The sequence below is a fragment of the Mycosarcoma maydis genome, chromosome 20, assembly GCF_000328475.2.
Source record: "Mycosarcoma maydis chromosome 20, whole genome shotgun sequence".
Lineage (NCBI taxonomy): Eukaryota > Fungi > Basidiomycota > Ustilaginomycetes > Ustilaginales > Mycosarcoma > Mycosarcoma maydis.
Window position 1 is genome coordinate 264,285 of NC_026497.1, and position 17,548 is coordinate 281,832.

General features: G+C 52.0%; 7 protein-coding genes across 7 annotated transcripts; 3 read left to right on the plus strand and 4 right to left on the minus strand.

Moving 5' to 3' along the window:
* Nucleotides 1-1,323: 1,323 nt before the first annotated feature.
* On the minus strand, nucleotides 1,324-2,088 carry UMAG_05883 (uncharacterized protein; the record flags this gene model as incomplete). Its single annotated transcript, XM_011393930.1, has 1 exon — nucleotides 1,324-2,088. The coding sequence occupies one exon, from the start codon at nucleotides 2,086-2,088 to the stop codon at nucleotides 1,324-1,326; it is 765 nt and encodes a 254-aa protein (XP_011392232.1).
* Nucleotides 2,089-3,032: 944 nt separating this feature from the next.
* UMAG_11033 (uncharacterized protein) lies at nucleotides 3,033-4,275 on the plus strand (the record flags this gene model as incomplete). The annotated part of the gene is made up of 7 exons (XM_011394019.1): nucleotides 3,033-3,054; nucleotides 3,124-3,339; nucleotides 3,410-3,486; nucleotides 3,556-3,716; nucleotides 3,795-3,947; nucleotides 4,009-4,154; nucleotides 4,232-4,275. 7 exons carry the CDS (start codon nucleotides 3,033-3,035, stop codon nucleotides 4,273-4,275), a joined length of 819 nt encoding a protein of 272 aa, XP_011392321.1.
* A 383-nt stretch (nucleotides 4,276-4,658) lies between these two features.
* UMAG_11034 (uncharacterized protein) lies at nucleotides 4,659-6,401 on the minus strand (the record flags this gene model as incomplete). Its single annotated transcript, XM_011394020.1, has 10 exons — nucleotides 4,659-4,679; nucleotides 4,756-4,903; nucleotides 4,974-5,126; nucleotides 5,198-5,365; nucleotides 5,445-5,521; nucleotides 5,595-5,855; nucleotides 5,941-6,022; nucleotides 6,093-6,153; nucleotides 6,221-6,228; nucleotides 6,304-6,401. The coding sequence occupies 10 exons, from the start codon at nucleotides 6,399-6,401 to the stop codon at nucleotides 4,659-4,661; spliced, it is 1,077 nt and encodes a 358-aa protein (XP_011392322.1).
* A 2,201-nt stretch (nucleotides 6,402-8,602) lies between these two features.
* Nucleotides 8,603-9,517, plus strand: UMAG_12318 (uncharacterized protein; the record flags this gene model as incomplete). Its single annotated transcript, XM_011394054.1, has 4 exons — nucleotides 8,603-8,814; nucleotides 8,907-9,035; nucleotides 9,117-9,239; nucleotides 9,286-9,517. The coding sequence occupies 4 exons, from the start codon at nucleotides 8,603-8,605 to the stop codon at nucleotides 9,515-9,517; spliced, it is 696 nt and encodes a 231-aa protein (XP_011392356.1).
* Nucleotides 9,518-9,848: 331 nt separating this feature from the next.
* On the minus strand, nucleotides 9,849-13,487 carry UMAG_11035 (uncharacterized protein; the record flags this gene model as incomplete). Its single annotated transcript, XM_011394021.1, has 1 exon — nucleotides 9,849-13,487. One exon carries the CDS (start codon nucleotides 13,485-13,487, stop codon nucleotides 9,849-9,851), a length of 3,639 nt encoding a protein of 1,212 aa, XP_011392323.1.
* A 563-nt stretch (nucleotides 13,488-14,050) lies between these two features.
* On the minus strand, nucleotides 14,051-15,571 carry UMAG_11036 (uncharacterized protein; the record flags this gene model as incomplete). The annotated part of the gene is made up of 1 exon (XM_011394022.1): nucleotides 14,051-15,571. The coding sequence occupies one exon, from the start codon at nucleotides 15,569-15,571 to the stop codon at nucleotides 14,051-14,053; it is 1,521 nt and encodes a 506-aa protein (XP_011392324.1).
* A 642-nt stretch (nucleotides 15,572-16,213) lies between these two features.
* On the plus strand, nucleotides 16,214-17,161 carry UMAG_05888 (transcription elongation factor DST1; the record flags this gene model as incomplete). Its single annotated transcript, XM_011393931.1, has 1 exon — nucleotides 16,214-17,161. One exon carries the CDS (start codon nucleotides 16,214-16,216, stop codon nucleotides 17,159-17,161), a length of 948 nt encoding a protein of 315 aa, XP_011392233.1.
* Nucleotides 17,162-17,548: the final 387 nt, after the last annotated feature.

The following is a 17,548-nucleotide window of genomic DNA, read 5'->3' on the forward strand; positions in this document are numbered from 1 at the left end:
AAAAAAGAAAAAAAAGAAAGAAAGAAAAGAAGGAGGAAATCGGGCGAGATTGGTCCCCCGATTCGCCGTGTCCGCAGCTGAGACTGTGACTGCTTTCCATAAGCGCGATGCGTACCTTGCTGTTTTTCTCTATAACCACCTCGCGCGGCTCGTGCCTCTACATTCGCCAGGAGCTGAGTTCAAAGTATGTCCGTTCCCCCCCACCAGTCGACCTGCAACTATGAACAGAGTGTACGGTGTACCTTAACTTATATATTGCGCTCTCACTCAGAAGGCGCACCGGGAAGACTGAAACCTTTTCTGAAAACAGGGTCCCATGACCCGAGGGTCTTTTGACCTTACAGAAAAGTAGTCGTGCGGTCACAGCTTCCGTCGGTGCGATATGTGATCAGACAGATGTATCTGTGCAGCTAGCCCCGTGGCTTGGGCTCGAACCGCTGACGGAAGCATCGTACGCAGCTGCATTAGATGGGGTCTGAGAGAACCCATCCTAAATTCACTAGCCCATAATGTAGCGGCATCTTCACCGCGCACGGCCCAAATATTTAATGTTTCAACCGCGGCAAGCTTACCGAAGGTCAGTGAATCGTTCGACTTCCTTGGTTCCTTGGTTCCTTGAAAAATTACCCAAAATTACTTGTGCATATTATTTCTTATTTCCATACTGTATCAGTAAGCACACACACCGAGACAGAAGAAATCAAAGGCAAACTTTAGAAAAAGAAATTCATTCATTACGCGTATTTAGATTTAACTTTTTTCTAGTTAAGTTTAGGGTCGCTCGCAGCGAGTGTTGATCATTTGCAGTAAAACAAGTCCCCGCATCATTCAATTGCGCAACGGCTTGCACATTAGACGAGGAAGTGAGACGTGGTGCTGAGGTTGAGCTGATCACGTCTGCCCTTCTTCGCATCTCGGTTGCAAAGAAAATTCCGTCGGAGGTCGAAAGCGACAGTCCCCGCAAGTGCCGTTTAGGCAACGAGTGAACAATGGGGCGAAAACAGCGAATGACGGAGGTTCGGGTGTACTCTCTTTGGATTCGGAGCAAGCGCTCGCCGCCATGTGCACAAGCCACTTAGTTTCGAAGTCTGAACCTGAACGTAGACCATGCGAACAGTACGTCTGCACTCGGGTGCAAGCTCTGTTCAGTGCCATGGACGTAGTGTAGACGTAGTAGACGTAGTAGACGTAGTACTTGCCTAAAAATTGAATAGCAGACTCGTGTGACATTGACACCAAGCAATATGAGTTCCAGTCGCGAGAAGTTACATGAGGCGCATGTGTATTGGCAACAGATGTATAGAGTTTTTGCAATGACCCCGACTATGGGCCACTTGCAGTAAGCGTGGTCTGAGACTTGCCGTCATCTTTAAGACGCCTTTCCGGTGCGTTCAGGACAAAATCCTTTTGCCTCGACGTCAGGAGTCTGGAATTGCTGAGCTTTAATGCCTCTTCTTGTGCCGGCAGCGCAAGAGAAAGGTAGGACTTCATGAGATATGGCAGCAAGATGGCATCGTTAGCGCAGTAAAGCATCACCTTCCTGGGCAGAGGCCGTAGGTAGAGAGGGGTCGAATCTCCACCTTTCTGATCAACGAAAGCTTTAGACCTCTTTGTGCGTTCGCAAACCGCCTGTCGGATTGCCTTAGGGACCGGACCAGACTTTGTTGAGAGAACGGCTGTTCTCAGACTCGGCAAGAAGGGGCTTTCAATGTCACTTTGTTGCAGAATCGAGAGCACTTGAAGATCCAGGATTCCCGTCATCTTCACCCCGAAGCTTGAGTATAAGTAGTTGCTCAGGCTGCGAACATCGAATCCAATCTTCAAACGTCGCGGGTCTTCAAGTACGTGCTGAAGGGTGTACATCGGATCTTCCGTCGACGCGATCTGGAATAGCCGTAGGCCATGCTTGTATGGGTCAAGAATGAACATTTGATTGAGGAAGATGATCTGAAGAATTGCCACGCCGTCTGGCTCGCCGAAGCCACGTCCCTTTGCGGATAAGTAGATGCATTCGTCTGGGTGGAAGTTCAACCAGAAGAGAAGATGTGCGACGTACTCGAGGTCCAGAAGGGCCGTAAGTCGAATCATCTTGGAGGATCGAGGTCTTAGTTCTTGGAATGGATAGTGGAAATTCAACAAGCTGTAAGAATGGCCGCTATAATATACGTGATGCTCTGAATCAGCGTCATTTCTCAAGTTGTATGTGTACGAATTTGATAGACGAACTCTTGATAGACATCTAGCACAATTGTCCATGAATGGCCTCAAGCCTGCCAGTTTGTATCAGGGTTGTGAAGTACAGGCGGATGTACTTTGACCGGGTACAACTGATCCAATTGAGCGTTTCCATTACCTCGGCGAACGGAAGACGGCACCCTAATCGTAAATTAGAGCGCGCCGTCTAGTATGCATTCGACTGCAAGCCAGTTATCTCGCTTATTTTCGATGAAAGAGTCGTGAGTCGAAATATTCCAACAGGATGTTGGAAGTCGTGCTATCTTAACGCAAATCTCCGCCAGACAAGCACCATAAATCGTGAATCACGAATCACGAATCGTGAATACGGTCGCCTTTTTCTACAATCTTTCATGTTTGATTCACGATTGGCCACCTTTCTGTTTCGTTTAACATCCGCCGAGCAACCGTGGGAAACAAGACTCGTAGCGGATTTCATGCGGTCTCGGGTGACGAAGCACTGCGACTGTCACCCAGCTTCTGGATCAAGGTAGCTTAAGCGAACACCATCTTCAGCTCGTAGAAGCTACACATGCACCTTGTGGCAATCCTAGGCAAAAGTTTTGTCGCATAACTACATTTAACTCCTCTCTCGGGGATCATTCGTGATTGTCTCTATCTCAATGTACCCAAAAAGGGAATAATCCTCACGTTCACTGTATTTAGCCCGGTACTGAAGCAGCTAGTACTGTTAGTGATAGTAGCAGTAGAATGTACTTAAAAGGGCTGTGACGGTGCCTCCCCTTTTCCAGACCCCACACCTCTGCCAGGCAAGGAGCCACAATCAGCCACTCAGGATGCTGTCTATTGAGCGTACATGTGAGTCCGTTTCTAGTCGATGGTAGTTGAGATCAATCAAACTGACCTTTGATGCCTCCAAGCTATAAGATCAACATAAGCAAGCTTGTGCTCATAAAAAGAGGCACTTGCGAAAGAGTCATGCGTTCACAAGCTTGACGAACTACGTAAAAGAGTGTCTCATTCTTGACAATACGAATATGTGCAGAACTAGCACTCCTCGTGTCGTCGATCTTGGCTGCGGAAGGGGAGCAGATTTCATTCGATTCGAACGACGCTTCCCTGGAGTAAATTATACTGGCATTGGTGTGTTGCGTTTCGTCCCTTCCATGTCCTCCCCAATCGACTAAATTTGCTGACCACCTTGATTGGGCAGACATGAGCGAGAACATGCTTTCTCAGGGACCGTTCCGACATCATGACAGAGTCCGACTCATTTGCCAATCCATCGAGGTAGGTAAGGGAAACTTGGCATATCTCGCAGTGCCTTCTTCCTGACAACTCTCTCTTCTCCCCTTCCAGACAGCATCCCTCCCCACCGCCGACATTATTTGGAGCTTCATGGGCATGCAGAATGCGTGCAGCACAAGGTCCAAGCTCAAGACTTTCCTCGGAAGGATCAATGACTGTCTGGAAACCGACGGCATCTTCCTAGGTGCTTTCCCGAATGGTACCAGAATACTGTAGGCATTTTTTACCTCGGCGCTTTTTACATCTCTTCGCCTGCTGCTGACAAGATGATTTGTCTTTTTGGGTGGAAGGCGAGACATGCACCATCTCGACGATCATAAGCAACTATACCGTTTCTGTCCCATCCCGGCACCAAATCGACAGGAGAAGTGGTATTCCTTCACGCTGAAGGATGCCTATGAAAACTTGCAAGAAGCCGCCATCTCTCCAGCCGAGGTTTTCGAGTGAGTGTCATTCTTGGCGCTTCGACTGACAGGCGATTGCTGACACTTGCCTTCTCAATAGTTGTGCAAAGACTCTTGGCTTTGAAGTTCAAGCCCTTTCATTCGCAGAGTACATTAGGAGCTGTGCCAGCAGCTCTGACAAAAGTGAACTGTTCTCGAAAATTGTCGGAGACGCCGAGGTGCCTGCATGGGCTATGCGGCTAGCAGGTAAGAACCGAATCCTTTCGTACCTTCTCGCCACAACGGCATTTCCTAATCATCTGCTTCTGTTTTGGTTGATGCAGAGTACTACACTTGTTTCGTCATTCGCAAACGAACCGTCACATAGGCAACTTGGTAAAAGTTTTTCCTTTCGACACGTCTGTGCTTTTCTGCAACGACCTTCGGAACTAGTCATAAATGATTGGAAAGAGCTTGACGGAGGAGTCTGTTTCCTAGCCTGCCAAGGAAACCCCCGGCCTTTAGAGGATGATACTGAGCGGACAGAGGTTATCAGAAAGTGACGGAGCAAGGACAACTCATTGAGTGCTGTGCATTTGCGGTGCCTAGAACAAATCGCTCGCTGTCAAGGTGAGCAACACAATGAAGAGTCGAGGAGCGCAGTTCTTCCGCGAAAAAGTTCCTATGCAAATCAAGTTGATCTTTCCCCATTCGTGAGTCTACGACCGTTGACGTCCTCGACTATCTTGCGTATCTAGGTGATTCTCAGTACTATCTTGTCGCTTCCACGAGCTAAGTGGAGCGCATTCCCATTGGTGTCAGAAGAAATCAAATGGATACACAAGTGGCAGAGGCGTACGGGACTTACCAAAGACCAGGTTAACGGTTGCTGTTGCTGGCGTATGGTTCGAAGCACTTGTTGCGAGTGATTGGCGCAATACTTGTCATCTCTCCAGCGAACAAATGTGACCATGTCCTTGTTGACAACAAATTCGGCTATGCGCTCGGATCCTTCCCTTGAAGAGAGTAAGATGGTGGTCAGTAAGGGAAAGCTTCGCCAAGAGGGCTGACAGATGGAGACCCTACCATTCTGGTACCCCTTGCACTCGCTGTTTCATCGTGACGGGCTTGTAGATACCCTTGCCTTCCCAGGCAAAAAGAGAATGACGTTGCTGCTCCGAGTCGTGTTTGCGAATCAGCAGATCGATGGTGAGAACATGTGGGGGTTTCCATCGGTAACTGTCCCATGACGCTTCGTCTCAGTAATTGTCCGTGAACGGCTCTGGTGTATCGGATAGAGGGCGACTCACCATGCGATTGTGCCTTTCTCGAAATAGGAGCAGTTTCTGTGGTAAAGAACGATGCCGTCGCATTGAGGAACGAGCTCTGGTTGCAATGCCATTGCAAGTTCGCTTGTTTCGCGGGCAGCTACCTTTGTCCAAACTGAACACTGGCGGAGATCTGCGCAATTTCGAACGCTGATACCTCGAAGGAAGCGTTCGTTAGTCGCTTTGTTGCGCAACTATACCAGGTCGTTGGCAAAGGTGAACAACTCACCAGACATGTATCCTGTAGTCTTCACCACGTTCTCGAGGGCTCACCACATCGTGTTTGGGAAATTGCTCGCCGAGGAGCTAAGTGCAAAATAAAGAAGGGTACAGTCAGCTTATCGGTTTGTCGATCATCGAAAAGGTTAACAGATCGTACCCTGTGCCGTATCCAAAACGGCTTATGGGCATAGTCCCGTCCGGCCCAACGCAGAAGATCGAAGCAGAACAGATCGAAAGAGCGCTGCGGTGTGCTATCTGTCGCTTCCGATGGTACAGAAGGCTCGGCAGCAGGCTCGATGAGATCATTCAATACAAGCTCGGCGTCAAGAACGGCGCAAAGGACCACGTCAAATTTCTCTAACGGTGAATCTTTGAGGTGCCTTCGCGAAAGTATGTAGGTCTCGTTCCGACGGTCCGTCTGTAGAAGAAGCCCAGAGACATCAATCGAGCCACTATCAGTAATTGCCGGTCAAAGGCCACGGAGATATAGACTAACTACTTACAGCGTACCACACCTCATGCTGACAAGTCTGGACGATCGAGATCAAGGTTCGCGTACCGTCCACTTTATAGCCCCATACAAAACTGAAGCAACAGAAAGCGTGAGCTGCATGAAAGGTCACGAGACGGTACGAGAAAAGCTGGCCGAGCTTACTGGTTGAAGTTGAAAGAGATGGTCTCTAGCTCCTCACTAGTGAGATCGCGGGGATGGATACCTACACACATGAGCCAGGTCATGAGTAACGTTTCTCGTCATGCTTCTAGAACATCCGCTTGACCTACCTATGAAGCTGTGAAGAGAACGCTCGCGCGAAAAGTCAGTGCGAAGCACGAACGCATTACCTGTTGCGATGAACGAGACTTACTGAGGTCTAGTCGAGTCTGCCAAGCGATTCAAGCTGGACCTGACAAACTCTGCTTCATAGCGCGACGCTGGTTTCAAGAAGGTGGAGAGGCTGCCCATGCTTGCTGCCGGTCTGCTGAATGGTCACCAAGTGGGTTGCGGAGGATGGTGATAAATTTGAAAGCGTGTGCGCTCCACGCTACCCATCTGCACGTTGCCACAAACCGCCACATCCCGCTCGAGAGCAACACCCTCATGTTACTGTCATGAATTTACTAACGTTATGGTGCTTGGTTTCAACTACGAAGACACATTTCCCGCCCAGTGGAAACACTGAGGCTCCGACCAAATGCACGGGCCATGTTACTGGTAGCCCTTTTCTCTGTTTTTGCAATTTCTTTTTTTTTTCTTTCTATGTTCTCGGGTCAGAGTTAGGAACAAGAACGGTCAATGCTCGGCTATTTGCCAAGCTTCGAGAATGGAAGCAGGACAGACAGGATTCTATTATCGAAGCCATTAGGGTCCCAGTCACGACGGAGGGCTGGCCAGAAAAAGTCCAGCGAATTCAAAAAGAAATCCAGACATTTGAAGCTTCTGCATTCAGCCAGAGGACTGTAGAAAATGATCACCCAAGTGTTACAGGCGCCGCAAGATACCACGAGTCTGCCAGGAATAACAGGATTGTCCACGGGCCAGAAATGACTATTCGTGGATAAGCTGGTTGTCATCCATTATAGCTAGGTACATTACGCTATCTACTGATGGGCTGGACCTCATCCTACTCTCTTATCGCCACTCTCTCTTATCGCCACACGCAGGCCGTGGGTGCGGAGCACACCCTTTATAAGACATGATTTCCCTTCTTCTGGACGAGCTGGTCCTCATCCACCGGGTCATCCACTCTATTATTCTTTTATCTTACTGTTTACTCGCCATCGCGAAACTAGTTACGTTACGTTTGTTCGACCAGTGCAGCAATCCAATATATTGCTGCCATACACGCTCGTGCCCTTAGGCCTGTGGATCAGCGTGTTCAAGATCCAAAACCTACACCGACACTGCAGCACCTACACTGCAGACGGTCCCCCAATCATCACTAGATATCATATAGCAGAGCACCGTCGTTAAGAACGCTCACGAGGTGCGCTGCACACTAATCGGAACCGAGCTAGGCCGCATCACCGCTGAGTGGGGCGTTCAACACTCCCGGCCGATACCGCGTCCTGTCACGGATTTTCCAACTTATTGCGTCATCCGCCCAGACCGCGGTCATCAGGCACAGGATCGTGACACCAAGCAGCGAGGATTGGCAGGCATATTAAAAAGGGCGTGAGAAAAGTTTGCACCATGGCGTCCCGTTATACTCTAATTGTAGCCCTTGTATAGCGTCGACGATCTGTAAGCTCGCATGCACTACTGTACTTGATAGCGTATAAGCGAAAGTGAAAGGTACAAGGGGTAACCCAGCTAGGGTTGACGATGCAACACCCCCTTTTCTTTGTGTTACTGGATAGGCCCATGGTGAATAAAGTCAAAGTCATTAGTCAACCCTAGCCCAAGGCGGTGGCCGTCGGTGGGAGTCTTGTGGCTCCTCTCACGGTCCGCAGTACCGCTTTGTTGGATCGACGCCTTGTACAGTGCTTTGTGACCACAGACCATAAGCTTTGTGACCGTGAGTCTCAAGCTGTCCACTGTGGAATCCAAGAGTCTGTCGGATCTTGCAGCCTGCCAATCGAGGGGTGCGTGTGGTGAGAACTTCTGAAGATCTCCAACCGTGGATGGTGTTGCGGCCAGCAGGAGTGGGGTTAGGCAAAGCTTACGGCCTGTTCGAGTAACGGTCTGACATTGTCTGCACTAAATGAGTTGACTGGTACAATCGCTGTCTGCTTGCTGCCGCCGCGATGGTCCCAGCTGAAAGACAGAGATGGTTGCCTTTGTCTGTCTCGTATGCTCAGCCGTGCGTCTCTGCCAATCCTGTTTGAGCCTGCTGAGGGTGATGCTGAACACAAACACGCTGGCTTCTTGCTGATGGACGGACTGAGATCCATCACTCACTCACTGAACTCTTCTGCTCCCAGCTCCGCATCTCTCTTCCCCAAGTCACAAATCCTCGACTGCTCTTTTGGTGCTGGCAACGACGGCACCAACATCCAAAACAACAACGCCTAGTGTGCAGCGACTTCTGTTCCCAGCTCTCCTGGTGAGAGGTAAGCATTCGTGATTTGCAACACGCGTCACCACGTATCATTGCAATAACTGAGAATCTATTGCTTTTTCCGATTCAGACTGCTGATTCCGCTCCAATCAGCACTGCACAGATCATGCAGCTGCAGAAGTTCCACCTTGGCTTGGTTGCTCACCCACGCATCCTAGTCTGCACACGTCCCAACTGCGGTTATGGACTCGCTCTGATGCCGTCAGTCAAGGAGAGGGTGGCTCATGTCAAGCAGTCCCACTCCTACACGCTGATCGATGCTCAGCTAGCTACACTCAAGCTGCTCCTTCAAGAGCAGAAGCTGGAGAATTCTCGGCTGTGGAACTCAAGAAGGAACTCTTGCCAGTGCCGTGCATCCCAGAGCTGGCGGTCAGCTACGATGGCCGCCACTGCACGGTCTGCACGTACAGCATCAAGAGCAAGTCTGCCGTGAAGGGCCACATTAAGCAGCACACTTCTGCTGGCGGTGCAAGCACATACCACTGCAATGACGCTGTCGGCAATGACGCTGTCGGCAATGACGCTGTCCAGCTGTATTGGTAGAGTAGCCAGACCTACGCTCGCTAGGTGCATGCTAGCCATCCCACATTGGTGTCTCCGCCTCCGCCTGCAGCACTCAGTACGGCTGAGTCTGCAGACAAGCTGGACGATGCCGCCAAGGCCAAGGTCAGCGCTCTCATCAAGATGGATCAGGAGCTCCTCCACCGTGCCGGTCTCCTTGCTCCGCAGATTCAGCCGTCAGGGTACAACAGTAACCTTGGTCCTTGGCAACATGCCCTGGACGGGCAGACGTACTCGGGCTGGCAAGACGGCCACTGCTATTGGCCTCCTACATGGTGAGCCCAACAAATGGAGAGGCGCTCACCGCTACGGGGCGCACTGGATCTACGTTGCCAGCAAGAGGTGTGCCGCTGCGTGGATGAGCGGTCTGCTCACCTCCAGCCGCAAGACGCAGACCAACTTCCACGCTCACGGTCCAGATGCAAGCGAGCCGTACAGCCTTAGCAAAGGCACAGTCTAGAAGCGTGCCGAGCTGTGGGCGCACATGCTGGCGCTGCTCTTGCACCTCTCCTTTGATACTGACAATGCTGGCTACTATGGCGAGGCCGAGATGTACGCTCACCTTGGCTTGGATGCAGAGCTGGAGGATACCGGCTTTCAGTACAGCAGTCTAACATTTTCTCGCAGCCCCCATGCGCTAGATCTCTCTCACACAGACCCTATCTTTTGTTCTTACCACAAAAACACAGAGACTTGCGAGAGTCGAGCAGACCCTGTGAGGTACAATCGGGAATGTGGGTGGATTGTGCTTCATGTCGCGCAATGTGAATGATCGGAGCAAGTTGCGCCCACTACGCGCTCTGAACGATATAGTTGACAATAGACCCTAGACTGTCAACATCCAAACGTGCTTCGTCCAAGAGCTTCGAGAGGTCTGGTTGACCCTGGAGCCAGTCAAGCTCTGCCTGGAAAGGAATGGGTGGCTGCGATGGCGCAAGGAACGTATTGGTAGCCGAGGCCGGCTCAGCCACCGCTTGTGCTCGAGGAGCTGCATGCGACTGCACCTCGCCACCATTAATTCCATGTCGCCTCATCTTGTTGCGCAGCAGACGCGCCTCGATTTCATCTACATTAAGCTCTTCGAAGCCGTGCGCCTCGAGTAGCACGGCCACCAGATGCAAAACATCGAGCGTGTGACCAGTGATGGGTCGGATGACTTCCTCCTCCACCACATGTGCTAGAGGTTTGCGCAACGGAGCCAGCTTTGTTTCCCCCTTTTCCAGGTCCTCAAGCACCTCGGATATGACCGGCTTGACCACTGAATCTTCCAATTCTGCCATCCAAGTGCCAAGAGCAGTGGTGTGAGCAACACAAGAGGTGTCTGGCTCACCACCTACCGACGGTGTAGCTGTGCCAGCTGCTTCCTCGGTCGTATCACGCCACATGAACGGTCCACGCCGCGAAGCAGCGCTCGGCTCGGGTGTGGCTTCGGTCTCTGTCACCTTGCGCATCGCTGCTGCCAGCAAAAGCTTCTTCTCTGCTTCTGCAATTTGCTGCTCTTCTGCATCGTCGGCCTCATCCAGCAACATGGCGTGGTGTATCGCACCACCTACAAATTCGCCCACGCTGCGGACGTAGGCATTTCCGGTAACTCCAGCATACACTGTATCTGACACATATCTGCTGGCTGCTTGTTGCTCCGCCTGAGTCCAGCTACCGTTTCGTGTCGTTGCAATACCAGCTTTAGCGGCCCCAATGTATCGCATGAGGATCCCCTGTGCTTGCCTGAGACCTTCCTCGCTTTGTCCAAGCTCCGTTTTGATAGCCTGAATGCCTTGCTCCCCCAGTAGAGTCGTAGAGAACGCCGGTGTGGGCGAGGTCACTGCTTGCGCGCCCTTGGTAGCTCTTGCCGTCTTGCCCTTCGCCATCATCTTCGCCGGTTCCGACCTTTGGTCTTGTTCGGTTGTCGGCACTAACGCAGTAAAAGGTCCGAGATCGGTGATCTCGAGAAGACGCGTCAGAGTGGGTCGGAAGTAACTCCAGTCTTCGAGCGTCTCGCGTTCCTTCTCGCGCTCCTTGTCCTTTTGCTTTTTGGGTCTCTTGTCATTCTTGAGAGCTTCAGCGTAGGCTGGATTGTCCCACGAGTGAAGCACGCCGTACGATGCCTGATCCTGCAGCGACCTGGTCGGTAAGCTCGGTGCGTGGAAGGGCAAGTTTCGAAAGTGTCGTGGCAGTGGCTCCACATCGTGGCTGAGGTTGCTCTGTAGCGGCTCAGGCTCAGGTGCAATGGCAGAGTAGAGTGGATCAGGCGCACCAGGACGCGAGGGTGGAAGTGTCGAGAGCGGATCTTTGTCGCCCTTTTCCCTGGTGTCACCTTTGCCGTCCTCGTCCTCGTCATCGCCATCGTCTGTTGCACCCTTATCCTTTGCCTTTTCCTTCTCCTTTGAGCGCTCCTGTTCTTTGTCCTGGTCTTTAGCTTTGCCTTCTGCGCCGCTATTAGTGATATAGTCGCCAGGAATAAAAGGTATTGGATGAAGCGACTCTATTGTCGGCATCAGTATGTGCTTGCCACTACGATGGAGCGTCAAGAAAGCCTGCAGATCGTCGATATCTTCTGGATTAATCGAGCCGTTGTCCTCGAATGAGTAGCTGGCTGCGGTTGTCTGAATCTGGGTTTGTGACAAATCGGCAATGAGCTGGGCTGCGGCGGCAGCAGTCGCAGCTGGGTCGAGTGTGAGTCCGGCGCTATCCGTTGCCGCACCAGAAGAAGAAGCTACACTGGCAAGAGGTGTGCCCGAGCCCGTCAGTCCCGTTCGTGCAAGCAAACGCTTGGGGGTTCCTGGTGCACTAAGACGTTTCCTGTGCTTGGAATGCTTAGAAGCCCTACTCGTTCCACCTGCTACAGCTGACAACGCTCCCATAGGACTAGCCAAAGCCTGAGCAGGTGTACCTGTCACTGCTGCCAGCCGACGCCTCAACGCGCCCGGGCTGGCCTGCCGTTGTCCCAGAGGTGTCGAGGGTGTGCCGCATGGCTGCGATGAGCCACATTGTCGGCCATTGACGCCTGCTGCACAATCCACGGTTACCGAACGCTCTCTGGTGACATTGGCGCGTATGCCGCCTTCCTCGTCCGACACATTCTCGTCCTCGTCATCGTCGATGTCCATATCAGCATTGCCCTCGGCCTTTACACCTGCGCCTGGCTGTACCGAGTCTTCGCGTGTCAAAGTACCCCCTGTCAAGCCCAGTGCGATGGCTGCACGTTGCCTTGCCTGTGAAGTGACTCGCGCAGCTTCCATCAACGCCTCTACACCCGCGCTGAAGGCAAAGCGTGATCCCCTTGCAGCTGAACGTGTTGTCAGCTCTTCGGATGCGTTTTGGTCGCCTACTCGCTGCTGACTCGCATCGTCCAGCGCCGGCTGCTGATTGGCTGTCGAGCCGCGAAGGGGCCTACGACTGTGGCCATCGTCCACAGACGACGGACCTTCCAAAACGCCGACAGAAGTAACAGTAGCTGCTTCTCTTTCCAGTCTTCTTTGCCGCCTCATCTCTTCGCCCTTGAGACCTGCACGTCCATTGTCATTGACAGCCATGCCTTCTCGCTCAATCGCCCGATTACCCCATGCAGCGATGCGTTTTGCTTCGTTGTAGTAGAGTGTGCCTTCAGGATTGAATGTCATTGCGTTGGAAATGACGAGCTGAAAGTCAGCCTTGACCTGGTCCATGTGGCTGTACAGTCGGTCTTGGACTTTGCGTTGCATGGTACCAAAGTCCATGGGCGATTTGATAACGTCCGAGTAACCAGGGACCTCGTCCGGATTGACAGGCTCGCAGAAGAACTTGTAGCTATCGCGGCGCTGCAGATTCTCGATCAGCTTGGGCAGCGCTTCGTAGAGACCCTTTGATCGGAGGCGTTTGATAGGTCGGCGAGAAGGGTTGGCGGTACCAGCAGAAATGCTCCTGAAAGCGCCATTCAATCCGCGAGTACGTGGATTGGATGCAGCATTGCCGCGCGCTACGCTATCGACGTTGTCACCTTCGCCATCTTGATTCTCATCAAGGTCGTCTTGTTGATCCTCTTCCTCTTCGTCTTGCTCTTCTTCTCCATCGTCATCCTGCTGGTCATCTTCGGCATTGTCTGGTTCCCTGTCATCGTCGTCTTGCTCGGAAGCGTTTAATGTACCAACATCCTGATCGTCATCCTCATTCTCATCCTCGTCCCTGTCGTCGTCCTCATCCTGATCTTCTGCGGGGTAAGCAGCCAATCGAGATGGGGCAGCTTGCGATTCTGAGACGGTCGATTTGCGCTTGAGAGATATGCGAATGGCGTGCGAATGGCCAGGCCGACTGCGATTGAGCGATGGAGACGGCTGTTCGGGGTGTGAAAAGTCAGATGATGGACGTGGACGACCTAGCTTGATCTGGAGCGTGCGCCGTTTGGCTGGTGGTTCATCGGGATGCGAGCTGGCATCTCTACTTTGCTGCACCATACCTCGTTGAAAATCTCGAGCCGGGTAAGCGCAGCGCTAATCGTCGGCCGATGAAGCTTCTCTGACGACCAAGTTTGGACGGCAGCTAATGCGACACTCTGTTCGATCTGGATATCGAATCTTCTTGCGACGCAAGCGCCCAAGCTGCGATTCTTCCAATATCGAGATTCGTGATTCACGATTGCCTCGCTTTGCTGTTTCAAGTGCTTTGGCTTGTGTGCTTGAGGTGCGATCTGGGCGAGACGAATATCGAAAATTCGGAAGAGCGTCGAGCACTGAGCACCGAGATGAAGTGTGCCTGTTGGCCAATTCACGATTTTTCGGCTTGGGTTTGGCTGAGCCTCGGATGTCTCTTTTGCGCACCAACTTCTTTCGTACGAAAAGCCGTTTTGGATCTCAATCACGAATGAATCGCCTCACTTTCAACAACAAGGTAGCTTGTTCACGGTTGCTCTCACACTACAACTTTGCTGATGCGATACACGCATACTTTAGGACAAGAGCTACGATGGGTATGCTTTGTAGGATTGGTATGGCTCAGTTGTGCACAATACAGGTCTTCTTCAGACCTCTTTGTAAATCTTGATCGTCTTGTCCGCACCACCGGTAATAAGGCGTGTTCCGGTCTGATCAAACGCCGAGCAGAATACACCAGCCTCAGCATCCAAAGAGCCTGGTTGTGGCACGTCCTCGGCCACTTGGAACGGTGTGCCGGTCGCATAATCGAAAAACTTGAGACTTCCATCGTCACCGCCACTGAACAGTACGCCATCAGCATTGACGCTGAGCGTATTAACGATGGTATCATGCGCCATGTTGTTGACCAACGTGCCCTCGGGACATCTCCACGTCTTGACATTGTGACCCCCTGCACTTCCGGATGCAAACGTATACTGTGTCGGATGGATGGCGAGGGTACGGACACTCTTCTTGTGGTGGGTGAGCGTGGTGATCGATTTGCCGGCCGCCAAATCCCACAGTTTGACAGTAGCATCCATCGAGCCCGAGATGATCTGCGGCTCCGAGTCTTGACAAACAACCGAGGCGACCGTGCCACGGTGACCTGTCATTGTAAAGATAGCCTCGCGTGTGCGCATGTCCCATACACGCACCGTTGCGTCTCTTCCTCCGGTTACTACAACATCCAGCGTCGGGTGCAGCGCTAGCGAGTAGATGCCAGAGAGATGCCCACGGAATTGTCGAATCACACGGTTGGTCTCCAAGTCCCAGCATTTGATGATTCTGTCTTCGCCCGCCGAAAACAGGTATGGATGTCTCGCGGATATAGCGAGACCACGAACAGGCGAGATGTGTCCCGTCAGCGAGAGCTTCAGCTCGCCCGATGCCAGGTCCCAGATTTTGATCATGCGATCACCTGCACCTGTTGCGAACCATTTGTTGTCCGGTTCCACAGCAACGCAGCGCACCCATCCCAAATGACCCGAGATAACGCGCGCGAGCTTCCAATTGGGATGAAACGCTGGTTTAGCTTTGCGATTTGCCATTTCCTTCTTCTGAATGAGGGCCTGCGATAGCAAGCCAGACGACCCTCCTCGGTGAAGCGCAAGTGCGGATGAGCCTGCTGAGGATGATGCTTGCGCAGCCGAAGCCAAATTACTGTTGCTTCGAACAGTGAGAGCTTGACTGGACGGAAAAGGCGCCGCCGGCCCTACTGATGTTGAAGATGACGCGGCGCCTCCATCTATCTGATCTATGAGCCTCGATAGGTGCGATTCGTCTCCTCTTCGCTTGCTAGACCGGCTTGCTACTGTTGCGGCCGCCGCTCCAGGTCGCATCGGACCAGCAGCAGCTTGTTGTTGAGCCAGAATCGCCGATGGCAGCACTTTGGCGTCCACATATTCTGAGTTGATCTTGCAACTCAAGTGAGCTCTGGCAGGCTCAAAAGCCGAGGTGTCGCCGAAGTTGTCAAAGTCGTAATCGTCATCAATGTGGAACAGAAGCCTTGCCCGCTTTGAGGATCGCGCAAGCAAGTCTGAGAGTGGAGGCAAGCTGTGCTCTTGGGCGCTTGCATGTGACGGACCCGGGCCAGCTGCTAGGCTTGCTGATGTTGAGGCAGATGCCATAATTGCTACGTAGCAGCTTTTGAGGTCGATGTGATCCCTTCGAAGTCAGCTGTGCAAAGGATGTTGGAGATATCGAAGATCAAATGACCAGATGACCGCGTTGTAGAAAAGTCTTGGACGTGATTGAACTCGGCTCTCGGAATTCAATCGCTGAATAGCCAAGCGGCGCCGTTGGCGAACTTTCAAGCACTTTTGAGCAAAAAGAGCCGTCTTCCAGTACTGATCACGAGTCGCATTCAATTCGCAAAATTCCCACTATGGATGGGTGGTATAGCTTTTGAATGAGACTTTGTATGGCGCCCGACACGTATCGCATCATGGCTCTGTCGTTTCCAGCAACTATCCCATAGACGTCCATCCGCTACAGGTGCTGACAACCCCTCTTCCGTCGACAACGCCTTCATAGACGCCTCAAGTACATATACATCCACTGAAAGAACTATACGGTTCAATCTACGCTGGTGTCGCCGCAGTACAACAAACGAGCAAGCGAGAGGCATCACGCGACTATTGCAGCTTGTTCGGACACGTCTCTCAAGAAACGCACGCCACCCATCCGCGAGCTTTCCACCTTTCACAAAAGCAGCTAGCACTTTCTATCAAGGCTTCATACTACGTCTAGTACCATCTTGGCTGGCCAGCATGTCCTCGAAAGATATGTCGCTCGACGAGCTCAAGGATCTGCAAAAGCAGTTATCCAAGCTCGCCACCTCGTCAGATTCGGAGGCCATCCTCTCCATTTTTTCCAAGCTCAAGTCTGGGCTATCGGCACCAACAGAGGATGTTATTCGTCAAAGCAAGATCGGTGTGGCGGTCGGAAAAATGCGTTCGCACTCGGACAAAAAGGTGGCGGACCAGGCAAAGTCTTTGGTTAAGGATTGGAAGGCCATCGTAGACAAGCAAAGGGCACAGTCGTCTGCGAATAGCAGCAAAGCTCCCTCTTCCACCGCTTCGCCTGCACCGACAACATCGAAACCAGATGGCACAATCAACGGCAACGGCACAGCATCGGCATCTCCAGCTTCGACACCATCAGCAGCAGCCAAATCCACGTCCTCCACCAAGATCGACTTTGAGATCCTGAACGACAAGGTGCGCAATGCGTGTCTCAAACTCCTCTACCAGTCGCTGGAAATCGGTAAGGAATCACACGTCTGGAACGACTCTCAGATCTTTGACGCGGCTGTGGCTGTGGAAGCTGCGATCCTCTCGAATCAGGGCAAAGGCTCGGTCACCGCCGATTACCGCAACAAAGTGCGTAGCCTTTCGCTCAACATTAAGGACAAGAACAACCCAGACCTTCGCGTTCGCGTCGTAGAAGGAGATATTGCAGCAGACAAGCTGGTAACCATGACCAACGAAGAGTTGGCGAGCGACAAGAGAAAACGAGAAATCGAAGAGTTGCAGATGCAAAATCTCTTCAAGGCTAAAGGTGCTGCCGCGCAGGAGGCCGAGACCGACGCATTCCAGTGCGGCAGGTGCAAGCAGAGGAAGACAAGGTACTACCAGATGCAGACGCGATCCGCCGACGAACCGATGACTACATTTGTGACGTGTACCAACTGCAACCACAAGTGGAAGTTCTGTTGATCGGCACTTGACCGCACCTCAATAGTCACCAGACTCAGTCGCTCTGTTACTCATCGAAAATTTGTCCACCTTCAAGAGGAGATCTTTTGTATTAGTATATCAATCACAGTCATCTTGATGCCCTCGGTCGTAAAAGTTTGTTTTGCAGCTGTACATACGGCTGAGTGATCTTATGTGAAGCAAGACGCTGCAGCATGAAAGACCTACTTGATAAACGCTTCTGTCCTCTTTCAACATAGCCGGCTCACTAAGTAAGCACGACCCATATCGCGCGCGCCACGATTTCGCCTAAATGCACACTGCCAACCACAGACGCAGTTCCGGTTTACAGAGAGAATGATATGGTATCGTCGAAACTCAAACAGGGACGGAAGGCCAATAGGGAGG